Raw genomic sequence first — 27106 nt, 5'->3', positions numbered from 1 at the left:
TCCGCTCTGCTTTGTAAACACCAGCCGGAGCTGCCGCATCGCCGATAGGGAGCCGCCTGTATTTACATCGATGTCAACCCCCGTTGAAATTGCTGGTGCCCACGTGTTTGGAGAGGCCTCGCTCGCTCCTAACTGCCTTGAAAACGGGTGCGGCTGTTTGCACCGGGAACGCAAGCCATCACCGCGCTAAATGTGCACAGCGGCTTTTATTCTCCTCCATCGTTAAAGGAGCAGGCGTCACGTCCTAGGCTACGAATTGTGCAGGATTCCGGATTGCCCCAGCCCTTGCCCTTTACGGATCTGGAGATGGGTATAGGAGGGCTGATCCACCGATCCCTGCTTTGTCTCTTGCCTGACAACAGTAGTTGTCTAAGATCTGAGGCAGAGCGGGGCCTTTCTCGTGATCCTATTAACTGGAAGTGCCGGGGATTGAACCTGGTGCCCTGAATATTTTAACTGAATATAAAACTAAGCCCTTGCTCTGCATGGTTTACTTCTGAACAAACGATTCGGCTCAAACCACTAGGTTCCATTTAAGCCAGGATGTATTTAGCATTGTTCAGGGTTTGAGCATGTGTAATTGTACTTCTGGGCATATGCAAAGTGCATTTCCTTGATAGACTATGAATCTAGAGTCACACATATACTTGGGTGTTTGCAATACTGTAAAACTACTGCATGTTGTACCCTGCAGAGAGTTCTGGGAAGTGTCCATTGAACTCACTAAATGGCAAGGCTGCTTGTTAGAACAGGCCACACCCAGTACTTTCAGGTGGCTGCATAGGACCCCAAGTTGAGACTTGAGATTTCTGTCTCAAAGTCCTGTTCTAAGGGCACCTCTGCCCTAAAGCTCCATCAGAACAGATGCCACAACTCTATAATACCTTGTTATTTTTAATGTTTTGTCTGGTACAGCACCATACCACTGACTCTACCTCTTTCTTTCCTGCCATCTTTCTTGGTATGCCACATAAATAGGCAAATTTACTAAATAGCACAAATTAGATCCATCTTTAGGTTTAGGAAAGATTAGCACAGTGGGAGTGGATCAATCAGAATATTGCGTATATGTCGTGTATACTGCATCACTTGACTTACTTTTTAATTACGCTATCATAAATATACTCTTCTATCCGTAAAAAAGGAATGCCATATGGATAGGCTGACAGCCAGCAACCAGAGAACCAGTTTATATGACAGCTTAAATTAATCACCCTTTTATAGAGATGTTTTATCCTCGTTTAATTAAAAACCAAGGGGAAATCCTGTTAGACATTTCTTCAAATTCCACCTTTGCTAATGAAAATGTGTTTGATCAAAATTCTTTTAAGAACTGTGTCAAAGACTATCAGAAAGCAGCAGTATTTTTCTAAATCTCAGTGCCATTGGTTCTGAGCCCACCCCCAAAATTGTGCACCCTGTTGTAAAAGCATAAATGCATGGAGATGTCCTCCTTCATTGCTTCACTGACATGAATGGGGAAATTTGCACACATGGCATATACATGCTGCACATGCAAGACAGTTGTCTAAGAAATATGTCCCAGTGATTTCTGTGGATCACAGTAGCCCATTCCACAGCAACCTCTAGTCTGGAAGCCTCAAATAAATAAGGCTTGTGGTGGAACAGTTTGCAGGTAATTGCTTATCATTATAATTGTAAAGCCACTCAGTTTAGCGCTGTACTGAGGTAATGCTGTGTGATCATTTGTTTCTGGGACTACTATGGAGCATGAGGCTCTTAATTCTTAATGTTTGCTTTAACCTCTAAATATGTTACCTTCTGTTTCTTCAGCTAGAGATCAGATAACTGTATATGAAGTGCCATACTGTAGCTAGCTATCGTATGACATGACTGGTTTGTACCAGTGATAGGTCTTGCATGTGGAAATGCAAAGCCACCATATGCCACAAGGCTGGCTGCTAAAGGCCTTTCAAAATATTGTGAAGTATATATTTTAAACAATACACATTTCATTACAGATGTACACAGAAATACACTTTGGAAAATTGCACCCATGACTGTTTTATAGAAAACTTGCTAGCAAAAAAAAAAAAAAAAAAAAAGTTTCATATGAATGAATAAGCCTCATCTAGGTTTTAAAAGTATTTGTTTGCATAAAGCAATATAATTTGAAGCATTTCTGTGTAAGGAATGTTGTCATAAATAATGCTACCGGGTGAATCACCAGTCTGTAGTCTCAGCTGGTAGCACAAGGCTTGCCATGTGGAAGGCTCAAGTATAGGAGTGATCTTTGCTCCCCAAGACTAGCCCAAGGGTGATTATAGAGTTCTACACTTGTTAGTATATTTTTAAAAAACATAGTAATACTTGAAATCTTGTACCATCAAATTAAGGTAGGGGGGGAGTAGAATGCTTTCCCCAGCAATCTTTCAACATTCCACTTCACTGATTGTGGAATTATGAAAGAAGCTTTGCTCTATCCACTTTTATCAACATCATACATATTTTTATACACTTCTAGCGTGTCCCCGCTTACTCCTAAACTTTTTCCTAAACTACAAAGCCCCAAATATTATATCATTTCCTCATAGGGGAATTGTTCCAGTCCCTTGATCATTTTGATTGCCCTCTTCTGCACCTTTTCCAGCCCTACAATATGCTTTTGAGGTGAAACGAGGGCATAAACAAAAGAACTTCTTAATTGTGCAGAAAAGGGGAAACTGAGGGCACCCTGAGGGGCGCATCCAGAGAAAAGGAAGTGGTGTTAACATAATACAACTCATAGAATCAGAATTGTAGGGTTGGAAGCGACCCCAAGGGCTATCTAGTCCAACCCCTGGCTGCAATGCAGGAGTCTCTGCTAAAGCATCCATGATAAATGGCCATCAAACCTCTGCTTAAAAACCTCCAAGGAAGGAGAGTCCACAACCTCTAGAGGTAGGTAAACCGTTCCACTGGGTTGAGAAGAAAACAGAAGTGCTTATTTGGCATGCAATTCTAGACTCACTTTAAACAGCATACGTTTAAAGCACACACCCCACTCCCAGGAACCTTGAGAACTGTAGTTTGTTAAGGGTGCTGGGAACTGTAGTTCTCTGAGGGGTAAAGTACAATTCCTTTGAGGGATATGTGTGTGTGTGTGCACTTTAAATGTCTTTTGTGTACTCGGGAGTAAGCCCTACAGGAGGCTTCTAAGCAAATGGGCATAGGATTGAGGTAGCAGCTTCTGGTGCAAAGCGCCTATAAGGCACAGACGAAAAGACAGGCAAACGACACGGCCTGCTATAGCTTGGGAAGCCCGGCAAAGAATGGGAGGAGACATGTTCAAACGCGCAGATACCTGAGCCGCGTTGGGCAACATGTGGGGCTGCTGCAGCCGGCTGGGTCGGGCGACCTTTCTTTTGACAGCAAAGCGGACAGGGGTCAGTGCGAGAGGCGGGCGAGGGAAGTGCCTGCTGGCAGGGAGCCACGGTCGCGGCTCCATTCTGCGGCCGGAATCGGGAGCAGGCCGTGGCCCCTGCTGGAGTCCGGCCCGTAAGTGCCCCGGAGTGGGTGGGGACTGGGAGAGAGGGGAGACGCCGGCGCGCGCGCTTCGGGGCGGGGCTGGGGAGAAAGCACCTCTCCTTCCCTATACCGAACCTACAGCATAATCTGACGTTTGCTAGCATCAGTGTAAGATCAGATCCGCACTTGCATAATTCAGCAGATCTGATTGCTGGGATAGCTCAGTCGGGAGAGCATGAGACTCTTCATCTCAGGGTCTAGGGTTCGAGTTCCACCTTGGGCCAAAAATCCCAGCACGGCACGGGGTTGGACTAGATGACCCTCGCGACCCCTACCAATTCTACAAGTCTGTGATTCCGTGCGGCATCCCTGACCATAAAATGTGCCCCCTAACCCAGTTATGTTTCATTAGTGGAACATTTCTCAGTCCTAATTTTAGGATTAGGACGTTTGGCTCCGCTTGCGAAATAGATCCATTGAAGCCGCCAGATCTAGCTTCCTATTCCGAAAGGGAGGGGGGGAGGAGAAATTGGGCAAAGTTGCCTATGCTATATTTCGGCCTCATTCTTTCTTTGTAAAAGAGTAATGACCTCATGCCTCTGTAAAGCAGCTGGGGACAAAGGTGTGACGATTTTGCATGTAGGAAATTTTAAAGGAGGAAGTAGTATCATATCTCAATATCAGATCAGATGCTATATATTTAAGTTATTCCCTGATCAGAAGAGAAGGGTAAGCACACCCACATGTCACAAGAGACCTGGTGATGTGACAGTGGAGCTTTGTGGGTTTGTGCTCCACAGTTAAGTAGCAACTACATATTTCACACTTAGGGAGAATAGTTCTAAGCTGTTTTTATATCTTTCATTGCATTGGTTGTTTCCCTATATCTCCTCTTGAATGGGAGGGAGAGGCTGGAATCCAAGCTTGCTTTGTGCCAGGCTGGGAGCAAGGGCGGTTGGGGCCCCTCTTCTCCCTAAAAGGAAAACATTTTAAAGATACCACACAGTAAGTCCAGACTAACAAATTTATTATAGCATGTGGTTTTGTGGACTATAAAAATACAGTGGTGCCCCGCAAGACGAATGCCTCGCAAGACAAAAAAACTCGCTAGACGAAAGGGTTTTTTGTTTTTTGAGCTGCTTCGCAAGACGATTTTCCCTATGGGCTTGCTTCGCAAGACGGAAACGTCTTGCAAGTTTGTTTCCTTTTTCTTAACACCGTTAATACAGTTGCGACTTGACTTCGAGGAGCAACTCATAGAACGCCGTGTGGTAGCCTTTTTTGAGGTTTTTAAAGACTTTGGTGATTTTTGAAGCTTTTCCAAAACTTTCCCGACACCGTGCTTCACAAGACGAAAAATTCACTAGACGAAAAAACTCGCGGAACGAATTAATTTCGTCTTGCGAGGCACCACTGTACTCTGAACCTGTAGAGTTTTACAACTCTCAGCAAAACACAAAAAAAGCATTTTGCCAATCTTAATAACCCCTCATCTGGTTTAACATAATCACCTTTAAAATGGTGTGTAGGCCAGTGGCCTATACCACATGATGTGTTGTTTGATGAAACACTTTCTCTTCTGAGTCTACTACTCCCTTTCAATTTCACTGTCAGATCATGAGTTCTAATGATACAGAAATTATGAAAATCTATGAGTACATTTGACAATGCAATATTTGGGGGGGGAGGATACCGTGTGTCACGACATAGTGTGTCAGCTGCAGTGTGTATGTCTAAAAGTGTGTCACCAACATGAAAAGTTTGGAAAGCTCTGCCCTATAAAGCCACTAGCATAAACTGTGCTCACTGGTAACATTAGAAGTTGCTAGTAGATGTATTTGAGAAATGATGGTCCAGAGACAATATTGCTTGCTTGAGTAATAGCTTCTTCTCTTTACAGATCTAAAAACTGAAAAGCCAGACGTGATTGTTTGCCGTTTTTGCACTGCTAAAGATAAGGTCTCCTACAAAGAACTCAAGGAGTTGCTGCAATCCAAGGCCATTTTGCTTGTTGATGTTAGAGAAAAATGGGAAATTGAGCAGTATGGGAAAATTCCTGGATCCATCAGCATTCCATGTAAGCTTCCACACTTCCTGAGTGAGGAGGAAATACAAGGCCAGCTAGCTCAAAACCTTTTACCTATGTAACAGGAGATATGTAAGGTTCACCCACGTATCATGGATTTTATGACCTTTTGCACTTACTTGCTTTATAATGATTCATCATAGTCAGCTGCTTAATTCAACAGTCAGTCTTTGTTTTTGTAGTGGGCGAGGTTGTGGAAGCTTTGCAGATGGAACCGGTACATTTTAAGGAGATATACAATCAAGATATGCCTTCTAAATCAGACATTTTAGTGTTTTCCTGTATGGCAGGAGTGAGAAGCATACAAGCTCTAGCTGCTGCAAAGTCTCTGGGTTTCAGCAGGTAAGTATATATACTCAGGGACAAACTGCATAAATGTATCTTTACTGACTTCTACCTCTGCTTTAATACTTACCCTGATGTTCTACTCTGAAGTGTGGTGAATCAATAGCTTTTCATTCCATGACCCTGATCTTTGCTTCTAAGTACAGTGGTGCCCCGCAAGATGAATGCCCCACAAGACGGAAAACTCGCTAGACGAAAGAGTTTTCCGTTTTGGAGGTGCTTCGCAAAACAAATTTCCTATGGGCTTGCTTCGCAAGACGACAATGTTTTGCAAGTTCCTGCTGGTTTTTCCCCCTTTCCCCCCCTTTTTCTAAGCCGCTAAGCCGTTTATCAGCTGATCCGATCAGCAGATAAGCCGCTAAAAGCCGCTAATAGCGCTAATCCGCTAATCCATCAATGGGCTTGCTTCGCAAGACGAAAAAACCGCTAGACGAAGAGAATCACAGAACGGATTCTTTTCGTCTTGTGAGGCACCACTGTAACTTGTTGCTCAGTGAAGACCTAGGCCTGGCACCACTGAAGCAAACCGGAACCTTTGTCTCCTGCCATTCAAAACGTATCACCCTTGCCATGAAATTTTAATCATTACAGTTGCAAGTAGTCTGTGCCATCTATTTGTGCAAGTCAGTGAGGCTGAAGCAGGACTGGTCACTCTAGTCCTTTAAACAAAAAACAAAAAAACTAGGTCAGCTTGTTTTAAGTTCTTTGGAATGCTACAGGCATTTCACTCCGTAGAAGCAATCACAAAAAGTAATGTTCTCGTGCATGTAGGCTGACAGCAAACTGCCTAGAGCAGTGGTGGGCAGAACATAGATCAGGATCTACTAGCAGCACTCTGAGTGATTTGCAATAGATTGTCATGGATTCCTGGCAGCCAATCGTTTAACAGCCACAACAAAAAATGTCACACACAACACCTACATTAGACTGCTGAAATGAAGACAGCTTGAGATAACTAGGATTTTTTTAATGTATAGGAAGACTGGCATTCAGCTCAGTACTGGTACACTAATCTCTGTGCTCAGCAGCTTCCCAGAATTCTTTAATTCTAAGTGTATGTATTTTTCACAGGGCTCCATTTGCAGTAAATATAGCTATAGAGCCGTAGCTAGGTGATCTTGCACCCCTGGCAAAACCGTCCAGATTGCGCCCCCTAGCCACGGACAAATTAGCTCTTCTTTCCACCTCTCCTCTACCCATTCAATTCACCCTCTATTTAAAACCTTTTCTTATGAGGCAATAATCAATATTTTTATTTATAGACATATTTATGGACATATTTTAGCTGATTTTGTGTCCCCCCATCTGCAGCCTTGGTGGGGGCCCACCTCACCACCTCCTAGCTACAGCCCTGCATAGAGTAACAAATCTTCCTTGAAGATAGTACAGTGGTACCTTGGGTTACATACGCTTCGGGTTATATACGCTTCAGGTTACAGACTCTGCTAACCCAGAAATAGTACTTCAGGTTAATAATAATAATAATAATAATAATAATTTTTTATTTATACCCCGCCCTCCCCAGCCAAGGCCGGGCTCAGAGCGGCTTACAGGCAATAATAAAAACAAGATGAGTGATTACAACTTAAAAACAAAAATAAAATACAACATTAAAATAATGGAACATTAAAATATTAAAATGAAGCCTCATTGCAGGAGAAGGAAAAGAAAAAAGAAAAAAGGGGGGGAGGGAATCAAATTGGCTCCAATCTTACAGGCCCTGCGGAAAGAAATCAGATCCTGCAGGGCCCTGGTCTCATGAGACAGAGCGTTCCACCAAGTTGGGGCCAGTGCTGAAAAGGCCCTGGCTCTGGTTGAAGCCAATCTAACTTCTTTAGGGCCTGGGACCACTAGGGTGTTGTTATTTATGGACCTTGAGGCTCTCTGTGGGGCATACCAGGCGAGGCGGTCCCGTAGGTACGAGGGTCCTAGGCCGTGAAGGGCTTTAAAGGTCAAAAGCAGCACCTTAAATCTGACCCTGTACTCCACCGGGAGCCAGTGCAGCTTGAAAAGCACTGGATGAATATGCTCCCATGGCAGAGACCCCATGAGGAGCCTCGCTGCAGCATTCTGTACCCGCTGGTTTCTGGGACAGCTTCAAGGGCAGCCCCGCATAGAGCGAATTACAGTGGTCAAGCCTGGAGATGACTGTCGCATGGATCACTGTGGCCAGGTCGGGGTGGGAAAGGTAAGGGACCAACTGCTTGATGCGGCGAAGGTGGAAAAATGTCGCCTTGGCTGTTGCTGTGACTTGCGCCTCCATGGAAAGGGAGGCGTCAAGGATTACACCCAAACTCTTAACGGAAGGCAATGGCACTAATTGGGCCCCCGCAAGAGAAGGGAGTTGGTCCCTCATCCCTATGCTATCCCGACCTAGCCATAGGACCTCTGTCTTCGAAGGATTTAGTTAAGAACTTTGCTTCAGGATGTGAACAGAAATTGTGCTCTGGCGGCGTGGCAGCAGCAGGAGGCCCCATTAGCTAAAGTGGTGCTTCAGGTTAAGAACAGTTTCAGGTTAAGTAGGGACCTCTGGAACGAATTAAGTACTTCACCCGAGGTACCACTATACATGGAAATAGAGGCAACCCCTGATTTGTGTGGGGATTGCATTTCAGGTCATCATCGCATGCAACAATGAAGCATGCATAAGCCCATTAGGCCCCCTTCTGCCCCCTTTTCCAGCTACTTCTGGGCCGCCTTGGACGCATGTAAATCAGTCGTTGCCTTCAATCTAAAACTGCCACCTGCCATTTCACAGCTTTCTTCTTAAAAGGAAATACAGTTGTGATTTTAAAAAACATAACTAAGGTGATACCTTATTCTGCTTTGCTACATCAAAGGTTCTGCGTAGATTCTGCAGACTCTTAATACCTTTGGCTGCTGTGACAAAAACCAGAATTAAAAATCTTGTATGGGCTGCAGCCAAATCCAGTGGTGTGATTAATAGTTTTTACTCAATAAAACTGTATCTGTTTTGCAAAATGAACTATTTGTTTAAGAGGCTATTGTGGGTTGTGTTGTTTGAGGAAGACATCATATGCATGCTCCTTTGTTTCCTTGTCTTGTTAAATAATAATTGTTACACCAGAGAATGCAGCACAAAGTATTTTGAATTTGTATGTAGAAGGTTAACATTCCCGTAAAGTTTTGAGCCCACTGAGTTCTGAGCAAATCAGTGATCTGGCCAGTATGTTTTAGAGAAAGGATAACTAACTAAAATACTTTGTATGAAGTGTGAAATGTTAAGATGCTTACTTTATGTGCTTGCAGAGCTCAGAATTATGCTGGTGGCTTCAAGGAATGGGCTGAGTATGAATCTTCTGCGGGGAAATGACGTCAGGAATAGTGACCTATTCAGTATCCTCATAGTACACAGAGTGAAGGCTAACTTTTATTAAGGATCTATATAGATTTAGGAACTATTTTGTGTAGCAGTATATTGGTTGTGTTACACAGCAGGAAAGAACTGATACCTGTTTTGAATATTCAACCAGGCTATTCCCCATTATGGAAATATCTTCTCCAAAATTTGAATATTTCCTCTTAAATAGTTTTGCTATTTGAATGAAATTTGCAATGGATCAATATAATAGCCTAATAATAATCAGGTTGTTCTCTTAACACTGCAATTAATTTCAACTCTGACATGCTAACTGAATTTTGGTTAGTCGTGATTTCAAATTAAAATTGTGCATTTTAAAATTAGTAATTAGACACTTTCTTCAAACAACTTTAGCTAATTTTCCCAGTAATTTTTCCTGTACATAAAACAGAGCTCAAATGTTTATCCAGCATGTAAGAGATAACCTTGGTTTCTTCTTCTTGCTTTTAAAGTCTTTGACTCTTTGTATAGCTCTGCTTTTTGCTTTCTGATAGTAAATGCTCGTGGAAGTAATAGTGTGTGGAAACATGTTTTTATCCAACAGGGGAAGTGCTCATAGTATGAATACAATATGCTACATCTACATAACCTATTACTATTCCACCGTTAAATCAACAATGCAATCATATTTCCAATTAAACAACTTCCACCGATTTCAGCGGATCCTGATTCCATTCTTTATTTATATATCTGCAATACCACCTTGATTTATTTGTATTGTTTATTTATCACTCCAGAATAAAAGAACCAGACAAAGTTGTCAATTTGCATTTGTTTTTATTCCTACCCAGCTAGTTCATATTACAAATAAAGTTTAAACCCTCAGGGGAACAAAATTAATTTCCATATGGCTAAGGACAAGGTGTCTTCAACCAATCATGTTAGCACGGGTGTGGAACAAGACAACAAAATAAGCAGAACAAATAAGGAGAGTATGAAAAGGCCAGAAACACATCACTTCTCACAGAAGTGTTTTCGTAAGTCAGTATCCAAACACACTTTATAAAAATAACTTACAGTTAAGTGCAAAGAGCCCAATCACTTGCATACAAAAACACTTTGGTTACACTTAATTGAATGACAGATCAAGTAGAAGCAGGCACTGCTGCTTTTTAAAAAATCAAGTTTTAGAACAAGCACCAAGTGACAAGATTCTTCAAACCAACATTCCTCTGGCTTTGTGCCAGTTTAAAGTTGTTCTCTGGGATGAAAAAAGACCTAAGACTGAAATCCAGTAGTTATTTTTATTTGATTTTGTTTTAGGATAACAGACACTTACTTTATTATGAAATTGTGTGTGCATAATGTTCATTAAAATCTGAAGGCTTTGAAGCAAATCTCATTTTCAGTGGAAGGTGTGCCTGAGTAAAGAGCACAGGATATGGCCCTGTGGTTTTAAAAAAATTAAGCCTCTCTAGTTAAATTTTTACAGTAATTAATAAATAGTTTCCTACGGAGTACGTTTTATTTTCATCTGAATACTTGCTGCTTACTTAAGAAGCCTCTGTTACGATGAATGATTTGTAACAATGAAGGCAAGCTTAACTTCTATAGCACACAACACATCCACCATTACCTCAAATAGGTTAGATTATTCAACTTGATTGGATTGCAAAGTATGACTTAATAGTTTAGCACTTGTAAAGGTTGAAATTTTCCTCCCTACAACAGCCACAATTTGCATTATACATATTGCACTTTTTTGGGTACTGGATTTCAATTTCTGCTAGCAAATTATAGGTATAGACTAAGACTATCTTGTTAAATTTCAGGTGAGGAATGCAAAACTATCTTACTCTTTGTTTAAGGAGTCTTTTCCTTTCAAGAATTTACTGAAGAAGTGCATTTTCCCTCTTGTACAATATTCACTAGCATTTAGAGTATATACCTGGTCAATTAGGATTTCAAATCCAACATTTCAAGCCACCTCCTGTGGTCAAACTGGTATGGGGGCAAGACGATCCAGTTACTCACCCAGCTTCGTGGTAACAGTTTCTTTAACTCTTCATTTTTTTAAAAAAACAACTAAAGTGTTGAATGCTGTCCATACTGAAGTTAATCATGTTTTTTCTAGCTTTATCCAGGCTTTTGACTTGTTTGGAGACTGAGAAGTGGTGTTAAATGTGTTAGTGCCACAATTCAAATGGGTGTGTGTTTATGGAAAAGTTTTCAATATGCTTGACAGAAACATTCTTCAAGTTCTTTCTGAAAAGACATTATTGAAACCTTGTGTTCATGTCTTCCACACAAGAAAAAATCCATCATGACATAATCCAAAGTGGTCCACAATGAGTTTCTTTGGAATGACTTAAGACTGGCTGTAGCTAGAATTCTGACTTCCATTTGGACCTTGGTCGCCTTCACTGTTTGGGACAAAACAAATATGGATATATTTTTTAAAAATTATTTCTTTTACTTCTGTGGATTCATTTCATGAAGGCATCTCTAATGTAACAGCAAGGCAGGAGATTACAGTCTTTATTCTACAATCTTGGAAGCACAAGAAGTCACAGTGGACAAGGTCAATCAACATGCAGCTCTTTAATTACATTTACTTCATGTGAGAGCATACAAGAATTTATTCTAGGAGAGCCTGTGCAAGTGGCAAAATGTAAACAGCACCACGGAAATTTGCCTCAAACTCCTACAAATTGTTTTCTGAGTCCTTGTAGCTTTTGTCTTCATACTTTCACTTAGTTATGCCAACAACTGCCTGGGTAGGGAGCAGTGTGGTTATTAAAAAGATTACTTGTTCCTGAAATGCACACTTGTTTTTCAAAAATCAGGTATAGAATTTAGCCCACACAATGATCTCACACTCAGCTCATAACCAGAGTTGCAAGGGGCAAAGGTTATGTATATCTTATCCAAAATCACAACAACCTATCCACCAACCCCTTGCCAGTAAGCCTGTGCTAATCCTATTTGTTATAAGCAGACAATGTGCCTGGTAAAAAGGTCCCTGCAAACCAAAAAGCTTTAATATGATAGTCAAGGAACAATGTCACTCAGTTTACAAACATCCAATGACTAACAGTCCAAAATGATAGTTTAAAGCATTATGTTCAAGCACAGCCATTCATCATGTTCAAACGATATTGATAAAGGTTGTTATAGTCCCTGAAGATTCAGAAGGAGGTTGCCTATGCCTACACAATTCTGGAGAGTTAACTCATTTCACAAAAGAAAAGCAGGAAGTTGTGTAACTGTTAACATGAGAACCATCAAATTTCTAGCAACTAGGAACACATTCGGATAGATCTCTGGAATATGGTTAAAATTCTTGTTTACACTTTGGATACACTCTTCAGATCAAGAGAAATATAGACAGATATAGAAATAGGGATAGGTAAGTACAACAAGGAGAGAACAAAGTTTGAAGACGCCTACCTGTTTGGAGGTGGTTTTGGTTTAGGCATCTTACTTAGAATAGTAGCCATTTCTTTCCTTTCATCAAAGTTCTTCCATTGTTCATACAGTTTCAAGATAACCCTGATTATTTCTAAAATCTAAACAAAAATATGTCCAGATGACAAAACGTAGGCATGTTTCTATGTGTCTGCCAGCAACAGGCACACACTTCATATACAAGGAATAGGTCCGAAAATATTAAGTCTTCTGTTACCCTCTGTCTGTTTAAATTTAGTAATAATATATTTAATATTTTACCTGCTGGGTGGGGAAGGACAAATTCTGAGCCTACTTTAAAACATTCAACATCTTAAGACATTGGTACTTGGGATTATTTGGGATTTGTTACTGGGAATTAATGTGAGCTTTAATCTTAGAGCATAATAGAGTTTATACTCAGAGATCAGTGCACTAGGAAATTAGCTGAATGGTCAGTAATTTCAAGAGGAAATAAACACAGCCTTCGTTTGATTTACATCAGCCCAGTTCCAATACACATAGGACTTTGAAAATAAGCACCTGCACCATGAATTCTGCCCCAAAAATGACCAGAAGCTAGTCCGGTGTTCAAGCATTGTCAAGAAGTGATTATAATACCTGGTCCTATGAAGCTACCACTTTACATGAGGACATGTGGCTAGCATACATGTTTTCCCATTACACAATAAATCTGTACCTAGGAAAGAAAATGTATCTACCTTCTCCATATCAACAGAGAGCTCAGCAAACCACTGTCTAGCATCCTTTTGCTGGACAACACAAGCCACATGTAGACAAGCTGCAAGGGAAACAAATGTTGCATAAGGTTAGATAACAATACTTGCAGAATGGTGGGTAACATACTAGTAATGGCAAAGGACATTTCTAGAACATGTTCTTTGTACCACTGTCTACGTCTCAAGAGAGGATTTTTCCATCGAGCCATTCTAGATACTTTTCACACTGACACTTAACGTGTACATTTAACTTTTGTGTCCTAGTTGCTCCATTAGATTTTTTTAAAATTAACACCATAAAAGCATTTCAGTTACTAAGTAAAAAAATGAAACTGAGGCTATGATATCAACACCAGACTTTATATGAAGATGGTCATGGGTGGAACTCTACACCAAATCATTCCATTCAAATAGCGATAAAGCACTTTTTAACATGTTACTTACCTAGAGCTATCATGAAAGGAGGGTACAGCAGACAAAGATCAGTTCTATACGTGTCATTCACTATCCTCCTGCACAAACAAAAGCAACCAATCAGCATGCTGCCATTCATTTCTTCACATAAGGGAGTCAAGGTAATATGCCACAAACACACCAGCTTATTTCTCCTTTAAACATTTACATTCTGTTTGAAATCAGGATGTTGGTTATCATTATATACACATTTCATTGTATTCCCCCCCCCCCCTACATACTTTGCAATTTGGAACACTGGTTTAATTTCTTCCCAAATCCATTCCGGAAGTCCATTCGACTTCCAAAGCATTCGACTTCCATATCACAGCTTCTGATTGGCCAGGGAAGCCCCTTCGGATGTTTGGCTTCCAAAAGAATGTTCAAAAATTGGAACATTTACTTCTGGGTTTCGATCGTTCAGAAGCCAAAACGTCCAAGTTCCAGGGCATTCTACAACCAAGGTACAACTTCAGAGACATTATATGATGTCATCTTTCCTACTACAAGACAAGGTTAGGGACGATTTGAGGGCAGGCACCTTGCTGAAGCCACCTTGAGTTCCATGAAGAGCAGGGATAAATATACTAAATAAATAAAATAGTAATCAGAGTATCTAATTACTATGTGTTCCCCTTGGGTGTTTTGAAGAAAAGGCTGTACATGTCATATGTAAAACAATCCAATGGTGGCAAATAAACCAAACTGGTTCCATGTGTTCTCCAGTATGTATTAAACTAATACTGATCCCCAGGAAAATGTCTAGATATTGGCTCACATGGCTTTGGCAAACTGGGGAAAGTGTCTGCAAAGTCAGTTAGCAGACTTCACCTCCGTTGTTGTATTTAATCTTGTACTCTTCCTCAGATGAACACACTCTTTAAACATTTTTATATTTATTACCAGGCAAGGGGTAGCAGCATATCTTCTTGGCCCATATCTTGCACATACTGGAGTAGAGGTCTATAAGGATGGTATACTATCAAACAGCAGTCCTGGAAAGATTGATTTTAAAAGGCCATTTAAAATTAAGTGCAGCACAAAGCTCATTGTCACTAGCAAGAATTCAAAACATCTGACTTACAAATTTAGGTGCTTCCTGCCTTCCATTCAACATGTTACTGTTGCAGCACCCTTATTCTGTCAAAATGAGGTCAGTAGTCTCTTTAGAATACTCCTCTGTAGAAGCTGACAGACTGCCTATCAGTCTATTTCCCTCAGAGACGCAAAGTGACACAACTGTAGCCAACAAAAACCTTATTTGCCCACAAACCTAAATACCTCACTGGAAAATGAATCTTGCAAAAGAACAGCCTGTGTTTAAAACTACATAAACTAAAAGCTTGCCAAAATAACTGGCACTAGTTTGAAATTCAAGTAAGTTCTCACTTCTTATAATATAAATGGGGCATTATGTCAGAGAGACTGTAGGAGGAAGCTCCTCCTCCACTAGTTCAGAACAGAGGTGCAATGTGCAAAGGCGCTATGTGTTGCAAACCACACTAAAAAGAGGGAGATTTTTTAACCACAAAGCACACCTTAGAACAGAGTTTTTAAAAGTCAAGGGTAATCTGATAGAGGCCACATGCCAATGGTGAGCAGGGCCAAAGCTAAAGGTGGGTGGAGTCCAAAGTATTACACTGCCTGTTGTCTGACCAACATGATGTTGATGAATAGAGTAGCTGTGCTGCCTGTACTGGTTAGCTGACTGATTGGAAGAGCAGTTGTCAGTACATAAAGTAGCCAAGAGTACACACATTTCCAGAGAAGTATTTATGAGATGTAAGAACATGACATGGGTCCCTGAACCTACACCTGTGGTTAAGTATTTATAGTACAGTGGTACCTCAGTTTAAGATCAGCCCTGTTTACGAACTATTTGGTATACGGACTCTGCAAAACCGGTAGTGTTCCGGTTAGCAAACTTTACCTCGGTCTACGAACGGAATCAGAATGGTGGGGTGGAAAGATACCAGCAGCGGGAGGCCTCATTAGGGAAAGAACGCCTCAGTTTAAGAACGGCTTTGGTTTAAGAATGGACATCCGGAACGGATTAAGTTCATAAACCGAGGTACCACTGTATGTCTTACAAACTGAATATAATGTATTCAAATATCTATACAAAGAAAACATTCGGGTTTTATATGTAATTTGAGCAACTCTATTCTTAACTTCTGCTTAGCTTTCATGGACTACTAAACTATAAAAATGAATGCTCCTTGCAGTGCAACTGGGGAGAGGTGTGGACAATATTGCCTATTTAGCTCATTTCATCCCCTTTAACAAATAGGAAAGCTGTATATAAAGCTGTATAAAGTTAAGCCAATGCAGAGGTAAACAGATGAACTTACCATTAATTCTAAGAGATAGAATTCACATTCTAGTATCTGCAAAAATAGAAAATAAGTTAATCATATCAAACACACTGCACACATTAAAAGGAAGGAGGGAAAACACTTTGGAGACTAGGTAAATCCATTCCACTCAACATAAATATATTGTAACATATATATATATTGTATAAATATATTGTAAATATATTTACAATACAATATAAATATATTGTAATGAAATTTTGTGCATAATACATTTTATTAGACACCAGTTCAACTGTTGCACCCATTTACAAAAGGGCAATGTAAGTGATGCACATGAGGGAGTAAGTTCCACTTATCAATTGGTGGAGCTTACTTTCAAATAAATATATTTATGGTGGAGGTGCCAATGTACTAATTCAGAGATGATATGCTAATGCAAACTATATCACTACAGGGTTACTTACATGGTTCATCCTATAAGGAAATTCCTTCGGAAAGGCATACGAAAACCTAGTTTTCACTGCAATTAAAAGAAGTCAAGAGACTTTTTTTAAAAAGAGGATAAAATTAAACCATCATATTTATTTTTCATTGAACTCACAAATCTCACAGGAGTGGATATTGGATGTATTGTTTTACATTTTCAAGCACCTGGAAACTACGTACATTAGAGCATATGGACTTCTGAGATTACCTGACAAAATTCAGGTACAATAAAAAACTACTATGAAAGAATCTGAATAAAATAGTATTGCAATGACCAAAGCAAAGAGTGGGTGGGTGAGAATAGGTTTTGAAATTTAGTTTATATACTTTGAAAATTAAGTTGTTATGGCTTTTTAAAAGAAAATGTTTACCAGACTCTGAAAGCTTACAAATTGACCAAATTATCTACTGGTGTGGAAGCACTTACCAGTTTCTAGAAATTAGTTTTCTGCTATCATGCATGTGCAAATATCTATTCTGCAGAGGGGTGAGGGGAGACAGACTTTAACCAAGTATCAAACATACTAAGGATAAAGAAATTCATTTTCATTTCTACTGCTGAGATTGAAAACTGATTTCAGTTAGTACTTAATCTGTTTTATTTATTTCAGATATTGTTATACTATTTAATCCCCAAAGTTTCTAAGCAATGCACAGCTTCCTATGAAAAAGACAACATTTTATCTATAACTATTATGATGACTATTTTACCTATGATAAAGCAGCAGATTTACACTTAAAGGACATGATTTACACTTACATACAGAAGTAGCAGCAGATATCAACCTTGTATTTGAGACCACACCAAATTCCTAAAACAAGAAAAAAGAAGTCACACTGGAAGGTATTCCACACTAGAAACACACTGTGACAAATTGCCTGTCATTATGATGGGTGAAAGGAAGATTCTCTTGAAAGGCTTATAGGCAAATGCTGAGCACTTTCCAAGGTCAGCCATGCCCAGCTCCACTGCAGCCTATAGTCAACAGGTTTAAAAAAATTCACCTCCACCTCAGCCTACTATAGTCACAACAACGCTGCAAATAATAAAGAAGCCTGTCTGAGAAGGAATCTCTTTTCTTCCCATCAGCAGAATATCTTTCAGCTGCCAAGATGGCCCTCGTACCTAGCTTCTGTAACCACAAGGCAAGAAAAGCAACCTGTAGTGCTGGAAGCATGGTATGATCAAGGATCACCATTTATTCTGAATGTATGAACAGCCAAACACCAATAATGATGGTGGGAAGGGCACAAAACCCTTGGTGGGAGAAATGCTATGCACTTTACTAAATCCTAGAATCTATAAAGACTGAGAAGACAAGACAGCAACTCAGCCAATAGGACAGATTAGAATGGTAATGAACTACAGTTCATCACCATCACTGGATCTTCTTTTTAAAATTTATCTTTATTGATTTTCTTCTTAAAGGTTAAACAACAACACATACAACAAAAGAAACCCTCCCCCTCTTGTAGGTGTGATGCAGCATCAAATAATGGAGCTCCTGTTTCGCCCAGAAGCACATGGAGAAACAAAGCCACCAAATGCTCCAATTTAACTTTTCTCTTTAGGGTTAAATACAAATTCCGCTCTTTTTTATACCAAATTTATGCACGCACAGAAAAATATGCTCTACGTACCTCTACTTTGGATGCCAAAAACACACACGTAGGAGCCATTAGTACCGGATCTATACTTTTTAGGGAATATCTGAAAAGTTACAGTACATGATTTTAAGAAGGCAGAAGGAGCTATTCACCTAGAGCACTGCTTTTTAGAAAAGTTACCACCAATATTGCAAACCGCTTTGAGGGTTTTTTACAATCAAGCAGTGTATAAATTTTATAAAATAAAATAAAATAAAATAAAGGTTTGCATATATAGAAGGACAATGGGGTTGAATTGAACAGTATCACTCAGCTGACAGGAAGGCTTCCATAAGCAGAATGGGAAAGGTAGCAGTTTTTAGCTATTTGCCTTCCCTCCTGCAGCCCCCACCCCTCTAAATCTGTTCTGCAGGGTCTCCCAACCCTCTGTAGCATACTTAGCAGGTGGAAAGAGACTGTGTGTGTTGTGCTGGCATCCATCTGTCTCAGGAGACAATGGAAGAGTGTGCTACTGAGGGTAAAGTCAAACTGTTAGAGAGTTACATTGCCTGCTGTGGCTGTAGAGGCCAATATGGGAGATATGTTTTATTACAGCTGGGGCAGATGAAGGCATCTGGGATCGCTGTTACAGAGGCACCATGGCATTGTGGGATGTAATAACTGAAAATTACTACCCTTCCCATTCTGCTTACAAAAGCCTTTCATCAGCTCAACAGTACCCACTGGATATGGCTACAAACCAACTTATCTGTTAACTTATGAATTCTGTTTAAAAAGGAAAATATATATATATATACACACTAAAGTAGTCCTACCTGGCATAGAACCTTTTGAAGTAGACAGTGGCAGTGGCAATAACTTGCTGTCTTAATTTCAAATGTTCACCTAAGGCCTGGATAACTTACAAACAAAAACAAAACTGAGTTAAGATTTTAAAGTACAATTTGCATTTTATCAGAAGTGGTGAAGGTTATCTCCCATGGCGCTGTGAAACAGCCACTATGCCAACATTTCTACACTGTCATTACAATCAGATCCTATCCACATTTATTCAAAGCCCCAATAATTTCATGAAATGTACTGATGCATAGGACTGCAGCCTAAATATGTAAAGAGTTGTTAAGTTTAACCGACTCATCCCCTCAGGAACCCTAAAAGATACATCAATAATATTTTTACATATTGAGACCATAGCACAGTTGCCTGGTTCTTATATACATTTTCCAGACTGCTAAACCATAATATAAAACATGATTTAATATCCTTGTCAGGTACTGACATTAAACCAGAGGTCCCTGTTTCAGACATACCAGGGAACTACCAAGGAACAAATGGGAATGTGGTCTAATGGTGGTTTCTGGCTGCTAAACTGAAATTTCACAAGCCAGAAAATGTATGGCTGACAGTGGCGTAGCGTGGGTTGTCAGCACCCGGGGCAAGGCAAGTAATTTGTGCCCCCTAACCCGTGGATTTGCGCCCCCTAACCCTAACCCCCAGGTGTTGCGCCCGGTGTGGCCGGCCCCCCCTGCACCCGCCACGCTACGCCACTGATGGCTGAACTGGATCAGTGATTTCCCCACAACTACCTGAGGGATCAAAAGGTATTCTAGATCAAAGTGTAGCATGCTACCCACTAAGTCAAACTAGTTCAAACACAGTCAGATGGCACTAAATTCCAACATTTAAAGATGGCTCCATGAAAGAAGAAGAGGCATGTGAATCTCCATACAGTGAAGGCAACAGTTTGCTCTAGGATGTACAATTTAAGGCAACTCTCAAATCACTTACTCTAGACTCCTACAATTACATCACACATGCCTTCTGGAGATCCATAGGCCCTCAGCTAAATAAACAAAAAATGAGCCACCTCTAGCCTACAATGCTTAACCACATCACAACGCTGATGTTATTTGTTCAATGAATGAAGCTGCCAATAACAACATAGTTGCTGAATTTGGCAGGGCAGCAGGTGTTTGAAGTATGACATATTTAATCTAGGGAAAGGAGTGGGATGCAGGGGGGAGAGACACTAGAGGAAGTAGTCAGCTGCTCCATCACAAGCTCTGCCTGCCAGTTGGCCAAGAAGCAGCCCTGGTGTCAGCTGTGCAGGTAGCTCTTATTTGGCCTTCCAGGCAAAGGAGATGTGCCAAGCATGTTAGAAGCATCCGTCTGGGATCCTGAGCAGAGGTGGAAGGACAGAATGATGGAATGAAACATAAGGTGATTACTTGGTATTTTTCCTGAATGCCCTCATCCATTTATAATCTGAACATGGCAATGCTGTATCATTATCCTGCCATTTTAAAACAGCACTGCAAGTTATGCCATTCCAATTCACATAACTATGCACAGATTTTAAAGGCTGACTGCCAAGCAAGGCATTTGCACACATGATTAATGTTTAAAGGAACAACCATTACAATTGTGATCAACCTGATGCTGCACTGTAACACCATGAATAAATGCTGTATACATTCATGAGTACATTCATGATATCCAAATATCACGACACAAAAATCAGCAGCACTATACAAATATTCTCCATCCAGCCATAGCAGTTTCTAGCATACTCCCTCTCTTTCCCATATTAAGTTTACACAGATCTGCTACAGTGGCTAGGAAAACAAGCTAAGAACCAACAGATCACAGTGCAGATCTTACTGTAGCTAAAAAAAAATCATTAGGCAGGCTTAACAAGCCACTGCTTAACAGATAGCATCTATGACAAGGAAGATCATCAGCCACATTTGCACACACATGCATAAGTCCAAACCATGTTCTGGCCTTACACCACAGAAGAATCATACAAGCTGAATCCAAGTTAAAGGCAGAGAAGTCTCTTATTAGTCTCACAGCAAGTCTTCAGAATTGCAGAGGAACCCAAGAAGGACTATTAAAGTGAAGGACCAAGAGAAGAATAACCTCACGGTAAAGGCTGGGCAGTCAGTTTCAGCTCCCCTGCAAGTGCCATCTTTACATACAAACTAGGCATTATGTTATTGCCTTTAAACCAGGACCTGAAGGACTGTCACATAAAAACAAACATGTAGTAGATGCCCAAAGTTCAGTGTTAGAACACATGCCTTGCATCCACAAGGTCTCAGGATGAAAGCATATGCATAATGCCAAAAACAACAAACCATAAATAAACCTGAATGCTATATTTAAGGTGAAAGATAAGGTCTCTTGGGGGAGCATGTTCATGTACCTAATGAATGTTTCTTCTAAAAAAAAGTTATGGTGAATTTGTGTATTTTAAGATATTAACACAAAAATAATTCATCGCACACAGAGTATGAAACAGTGGGCTAAGTTAAAAGTGAAACTATTTTTACCATTTGTAAAAAATATCTGCAGCTTCCAATATTCTTCTTCTGCCAAAAATTTTAAGTCCTTCTGGCGTTCCTTCAACAGATCTTGCTTATCCAAAATCCATTGTAAGCTACAAAGAAAGTGGAGAGAGAAGAGACAACTTTCAGTATAAGTTAGATTATTATACCAGCTAAACAGAAGGCCATTGTACCACAAATAGAAAACAGCCTACGTTTCAGCTTCTACTACACAGCCTGATGCAAAAGCCACAAACTTTCCTAGCTATTCAGAAGCATACTAATTTGTTCCCCCAGCACCTCTTACATGTGCCACAAGAGCCAGCAGCTGCAAGAGACAGCAGCAGCAGCCAAGCAAGGAAGCCCCAACCTGTGACTGCTTCAGCAGACATTTCCTCTGAGGCCTGCTGGGGCCGAGAGATTCAGCTGCAGAGCAGCATCTGCAGTATCTGAGAATGAGGAAGAAACTTCTTTGTTCTGCCCTAGTAACTTTCTTTCTATTTTATTGTATTTTAAATATACTGCTAGATGCCTCAAGAACTCTGGTTAGTAAGCAGAATATAATTTAAATAAATAAATAAATGCTATGCAAAGCATGCATACACCTAAAAATTCAATCCAGCCTCTCTGCCTGTGGCACCTGTCCCAGAAGCATCTCAACATCATCATGATTTCCAATTATGTGTTTATATTGTTTAGGGTTTTGAAATCAGACTTTCTCACAAATAAACACATTTAGAATTTAGGTGCTGGTAGGTTACACATAAAAAGTGGGCAAAGAAAGATAAACTGACTGCTGCAATAATGAGAATTATCTCCAGCCAGGTGAAATTTTCTCCTATTAGTAAGTGCTAGTTTGCATTATCCTAAAAGATACCCATTCATTTTCTGTAAAAAAATTATGAACCTGAGTCAAGCCTTTTCACCATGGATATTTTTTACAAGCTATCAGTTATTTCAAGGGTAGCCAACATGGTGGCCTCCTGATGTTGCTGGACTACAACTCCCACCTTCCCCGACCACTGACCATGCTGGCTTGGGCAGATGGGAGTTGGAGCTCAACAACATCTGTAGGGCACTAAGTTGGTAACCCTCAAGTTATCTGCTGAAGGTTCTCTAGCCTCATAATATCACAATGCACCCACCTCCTGTGGGTGGAGGTGGTGGGAAATAAGCAACCCAATTCTTGGGATGTAGTACAATATTCATTTGTGCACAGATACAATATGCAGGTATGAAAGCATTTGAAGAAAGGAGAGGGAAATGATGAATTTAAACGGGCAACATTCCTCTCACAGTAAACAACAAATAGATATCAGAACATCCCACATTTTTCACATTACCTGTTTCCATCCAAAATTTAAATAACTACTTGTTGCCTTTCCATTTGAACCAAAATAGAAAATAAAAGACTGTGTGCATAAAGCGATACTAGTAGTATGGTTCAATAAAAAACATCAATAGTTTGTTAGGTTTTTTTAGCGCCACAAAACTCTGGGGTGGGGGTCTTTACTAAATTATGTAGTATACAGCAGGCAGCACTTTTACTGTGTCAAAAGCACCTTGCCCTACATGTGCTGTCACCTTATCAATGCCACATGAAAGAACACAAAAAGAGCCTGCTGGATCAGGCCAATGGCCCATCTAGTCCAGGATCTTGCTCTCACAGCAGCCAACCACATGCCTGTGGGAAACTTGCAACAGTACTCTGCCCACCTGCGATTCCCAGCAATTGGTATTCAGAGGCACATGGCCTCAGACAGTGCATGTAGAACTGTGGCTTTTAGCCTCTAATGGCCTTCTCCTCCATGAATTTGTATGATGCTCTTTTAAAGCCACCCAGTTTGGTGGCCATCACTGCCTCCTAGGAGAACAAGTTCCAAAGTTCAACTATGTGCTGCATGGAGGAGTACTTTCTTTTATCTGTCCTGAATCGTCCAGCATTCAGCTTCATTGGATGCCCACAAGTTCTACTGTCATGAGAAAGGAAGAAAAGATTTTCTCCGTCCACTTTCTCTGCACCATGCAAAATCTTATGAACTTCCACCATGTCACTTCTTACCGGCCTTTTCTCTAAACTAAGAAGCCCCATATGCTGCAACCTTTCCTCATAGGGAGATTCTCCATCCCCTTGAACATTTTGGATGCCCTTCTCTGGACCTTTTCCAACCCTACAAAGTCAGTTTTTGAGGCAAGCTGACCAGAACTTTACCATAGATTTGCATGACTTTCTATAAGGGATTTTCCATCTGAAAAAACACAACAGCACACACAGCCAATTTCATCCTTACAGCCAGGAGCAGAAAACCCATAACAGCTTTGGCATAAAGCCATACAAACATATAACAGTGTAAGAATTCATATTTTCCCCAAAAGCCACAACCTCCAGGCACACCCCTTCCACCCGCAAAGCCGCAACTCACCGCACCTAATATTCCAACGACTATTACCTATGGAGGACCTACGGGGGGGGGGACTTGCCTCGCCCGCCTTTTCTCCCCCCCCCCCATTTGTGCCTCCCCGCCCCGGTAATCCGGCACAGCTTTCGCCTCCCATCTCCTAGTTGCACCCAGACCCGTGAAAACAGCTACTCACTAATGCGAGCTCTGCCAGAAGTTCCCTGCCATGTAGCGGAGTCGGCGGGAGCCTTTTCGTTTCTGGTTGCCCAGGCGGAGAGCACAGACGCCGGTACCGGTGCAGCCTCCTCTGACGCCCCCCTCCCGCCACTCCAGGAACAGGAACAGCTCCAGCGGCAGGAAAGAAGAGCCTGTAATGAGCGGCTGCGCTCCTAACAAGCGGCAAGCCTCGGTTCTGCGTGCTCACCCTTCCGTCGTCCGGCAGCTCGCGGCCGCCTTGCAAATCAGTTCCGCAGCAGACAAGTTCCGCCCATGGGGGTGGGGGGGGGGCGAATGGAAACTCAAAATGCCGGCTATCCTCACCCTCAGCTGTTCAAGGGTGCATCAGTTAAGTTTTGCCTTGCCCTAGAGGGCTTTTGTGCAAAATGGAGTTATTTTAGCGAAATGAGTGCACATTCATTGGGGAAGACAGTTACGCCCTGTCTTATGTTCACTATCCCACTAAACCAGCAGACTGAGATTAGGAATTGAGGAAAGAGAAGAGTTTTTGTATCCGGGGAGGGCATTCTACCATGACAGTCATAACAAAAAGCCCAGATTTTATCCCTCGAGCAAGGGTGTAATTCTGCCCTTGCATATTTTCAAATCACTTAAATGGCAATCTTACCTGAGAAAGGGGATTGCCTCATCCTGTGTTGTTAAGTCCCAAACACATCTCTTCAGACCATGCTCCAATATTTCCTTATTATTATTATTTTTATCCAGTCCTTCAGCAGAGATTCTAAGGCATTTTTTTTCAATACAAGTAAAAATTCTGGCCCTCATTCAACACACTGAGCAATCTCAGTCCTACAGAGGGAGCCGTTATCTAGCCGTTCACAGCTGGCAGCATTCGTCCACCAAGCGATTCCTGAGAATCCAGAACACACTGTTCCCAACCCAACAGATTTCCTATGTTTTTCCTGTTATCTTTCTATTTTTCACATATGCTCATTTGTGGCAATATTTCTGCTTCAAATACTGTATTGTGTGTTATTTGTATGCATTACCCTTAACTACAGTACAGGGAAGTCAAGCCTCTAGACACCCCAATTTCCCTTGGAGTAGGACAAACCCTGCTACAGGCCTGTATGGTCAAGCCCAGTCAGAGAGCCATATATGCCCTACTTAAATATCTGTTACGTTACCAACCTATATGAAGCCAGGGTGTATAATAAAGGTTCAGATTTAAGAAATTTAAGTGGGATTACAACATTGTATCCTTTGTATCCATAGACAACATAGTATCTTGTATCCATAGAATGGCACTGTGCTATTGCTTTCCCTCTGCAAAAGCATTTTCTGCATTGTAGACAGTGATGTGGCTGATGGTGGTGTTTCCCCCCAGATCACGTTATTGCATTACCTACCTGCATTTCTGTACTACCTTTCCTGCAACATGCTATGCTCCTGTCATTATCATTCATCACTTTAGTAAAATTAATTTTCCGTACATTTTTATTCCATTATTCATATCCATATTACATTATCCAATTCTATACATTATGAACGAAATATACAATGATCCTTAAGAGGAATTATCAACAAAAGATTGTAAGCTTCTCTCAAATGGTATTCTAACCTTAATATGAATAGTTAGAATAGGAAATGTTTCGATTCAATTTTTGGTACATAATAACATTGCTTTAAAAAATGTTTGGTTAAAGTGCAATTGCACCCGAATTTTTGTTTGTTTGTTTGGTTTGTTTTGTTTTGCTCTGATGGTTAACGATTGCACTTTGGAACTGCATGGCTGGGGGGGAGCGGATATCCACACACATCATGAACCAGTGCCGGATTTACATATAAGCTAAACAAGCTATAGCTTAGGGGCTCACTCTCTTGGGGGCCCAAAAAAATTAAAGGAAAAAAACAACTGGATGTACATTTTCAAAATATAAGATAAAAAAATAAAAATAAAACCTACATGCAGCAACAGTATTTTGTGTTGTGTTGGCTCCTATAATGTAAGTAATGAGCCCCGCCTGCTAGCCTGCTCCCTAAAACATAAGATATATAGGGCCCCATTACCTTCGGTAGCTTAGGGTCTCATCATACCTAAATCCGGCCCTGTCATGAACCAGTGGGGCACTAGCGATATTCAAATAAAGTTCTCGGAGTGCATCACGACCATGTGTTTCTATTGAAATAGTAATAATAATCTTCAGGGCTACATTCCACTGTGGCACATTTGCACACTTATTGCAAGTCAGGGAAAACACCAGGTGGTATGGTTCTTTTTTACCCATAATGCTCTGGAAATACTCACCTGTATTGTACTGCTGACTTGTAATTTGGACAGGGCTGAAGAACAGTCTTTCACAGAGGAATGCTCTAGCTTCCTGACACCGAGAAGGTGAGGCTGAGACATGTATCTTGGCTTACATTTTATGTCCATTTCATAGAAGACATATTGCCGCATTAAAAATATTATTGGTTGCATAATACACTTAAAGCACTGACCTCTCTGCCTTCTCTCTATCTATCTATCTTTCTGTCTATCCATCTAGCAACCTTCAGGGATGCTAAGTGTGGAAGGTGATTATTTTATATTGTGCTTATATACAATAGCATGCCAGCTTCCAAGCATCACACATTCTTTCACTTGCACTTCCCACAATATGGAAGGAGTGTAGGTAGCTTTTCTAGCAGGGATGAGGAACCTTTTGCAAACCAAGGTCCACATCACCTTCTGGGTAACTTTCTGAGGGCCACATGCAGAGAGCTTGAGAGAGTTAGGCTGAAATTCCATACCCACCAACTGATCCCTTTTTCAAACTTTAGAAAACCAGGACAAAATTCTTACGCCAACTTGGATTTTTCTGTTACTGCAGATACATCAGCTGCCACAATGCATTTAAGGCATCATACAATGGCCATGTACCATAT

At 40.8% G+C, this 27106-nt stretch overlaps 2 protein-coding genes across 3 annotated transcripts; one reads left to right on the top strand and one right to left on the bottom strand.

The window, feature by feature from the left end:
* The first annotated feature begins 3268 nt into the window (after positions 1-3268).
* TSTD1 (thiosulfate sulfurtransferase like domain containing 1) lies at positions 3269-10045 on the top strand. The gene is made up of 4 exons (XM_082242392.1): positions 3269-3498; positions 5369-5545; positions 5737-5896; positions 9170-10045. The coding sequence occupies exons 1-4, from the start codon at positions 3324-3326 to the stop codon at positions 9231-9233; spliced, it is 576 nt and encodes a 191-aa protein (XP_082098518.1). The 5' UTR covers positions 3269-3323; the 3' UTR covers positions 9234-10045.
* On the bottom strand, positions 10039-24417 carry CCNC (cyclin C). 2 transcript variants are annotated; one of them, XM_082242390.1, is made up of 12 exons: positions 24198-24417; positions 21609-21715; positions 19089-19173; positions 18307-18376; positions 17426-17477; positions 16644-16699; positions 16213-16248; positions 14765-14856; positions 13853-13920; positions 13391-13470; positions 12672-12790; positions 10039-11486 (listed from the first exon to the last, which is right to left on the bottom strand). In XM_082242390.1, the coding sequence occupies exons 1-12, from the start codon at positions 24227-24229 to the stop codon at positions 11408-11410; spliced, it is 876 nt and encodes a 291-aa protein (XP_082098516.1). In that variant the 5' UTR covers positions 24230-24417; the 3' UTR covers positions 10039-11407. The 2 variants fall into 2 exon arrangements, with proteins under 2 accessions (XP_082098516.1, XP_082098517.1); XM_082242391.1 differs by having other exon boundaries at positions 10039-11644; positions 24198-24413.
* Positions 24418-27106: the final 2689 nt, after the last annotated feature.

The sequence above is a fragment of the Podarcis vaucheri genome, assembly GCF_965113315.1.
Source record: "Podarcis vaucheri genome assembly, contig: HAP1_SCAFFOLD_227, whole genome shotgun sequence".
Taxonomy (NCBI): Eukaryota; Metazoa; Chordata; class Lepidosauria; order Squamata; family Lacertidae; genus Podarcis; species Podarcis vaucheri.
This window is presented reverse-complemented; position numbering and strand designations above follow the sequence as displayed.

Bases quoted from the DNA above. Each gene is read 5' to 3' on its own strand.
- TSTD1 (XM_082242392.1), top strand. From the start codon at position 3,324: ATGTGGGGCTGCTGCAGCCGGCTGGGTCGGGCGACCTTTCTTTTGACA. The intron at 5,546-5,736 runs GTAAGCTTCCAC...TTGTTTTTGTAG, and splicing joins TGGATCCATCAGCATTCCAT to TGGGCGAGGTTGTGGAAGCT. The intron at 5,897-9,169 runs GTAAGTATATAT...ATGTGCTTGCAG, and splicing joins AAGTCTCTGGGTTTCAGCAG to AGCTCAGAATTATGCTGGTG.
- CCNC (XM_082242390.1), bottom strand. From the start codon at position 24,229: ATGGCAGGGAACTTCTGGCAGAGCTCGCATTA. The intron at 14,857-16,212 runs GTAAGTTCATCT...CAATCTTTCCAG, and splicing joins TCTATCTCTTAGAATTAATG to GACTGCTGTTTGATAGTATA. The intron at 13,471-13,852 runs GTAAGTAACATG...TTTCCCTTGCAG, and splicing joins TCCTTTCATGATAGCTCTAG to CTTGTCTACATGTGGCTTGT.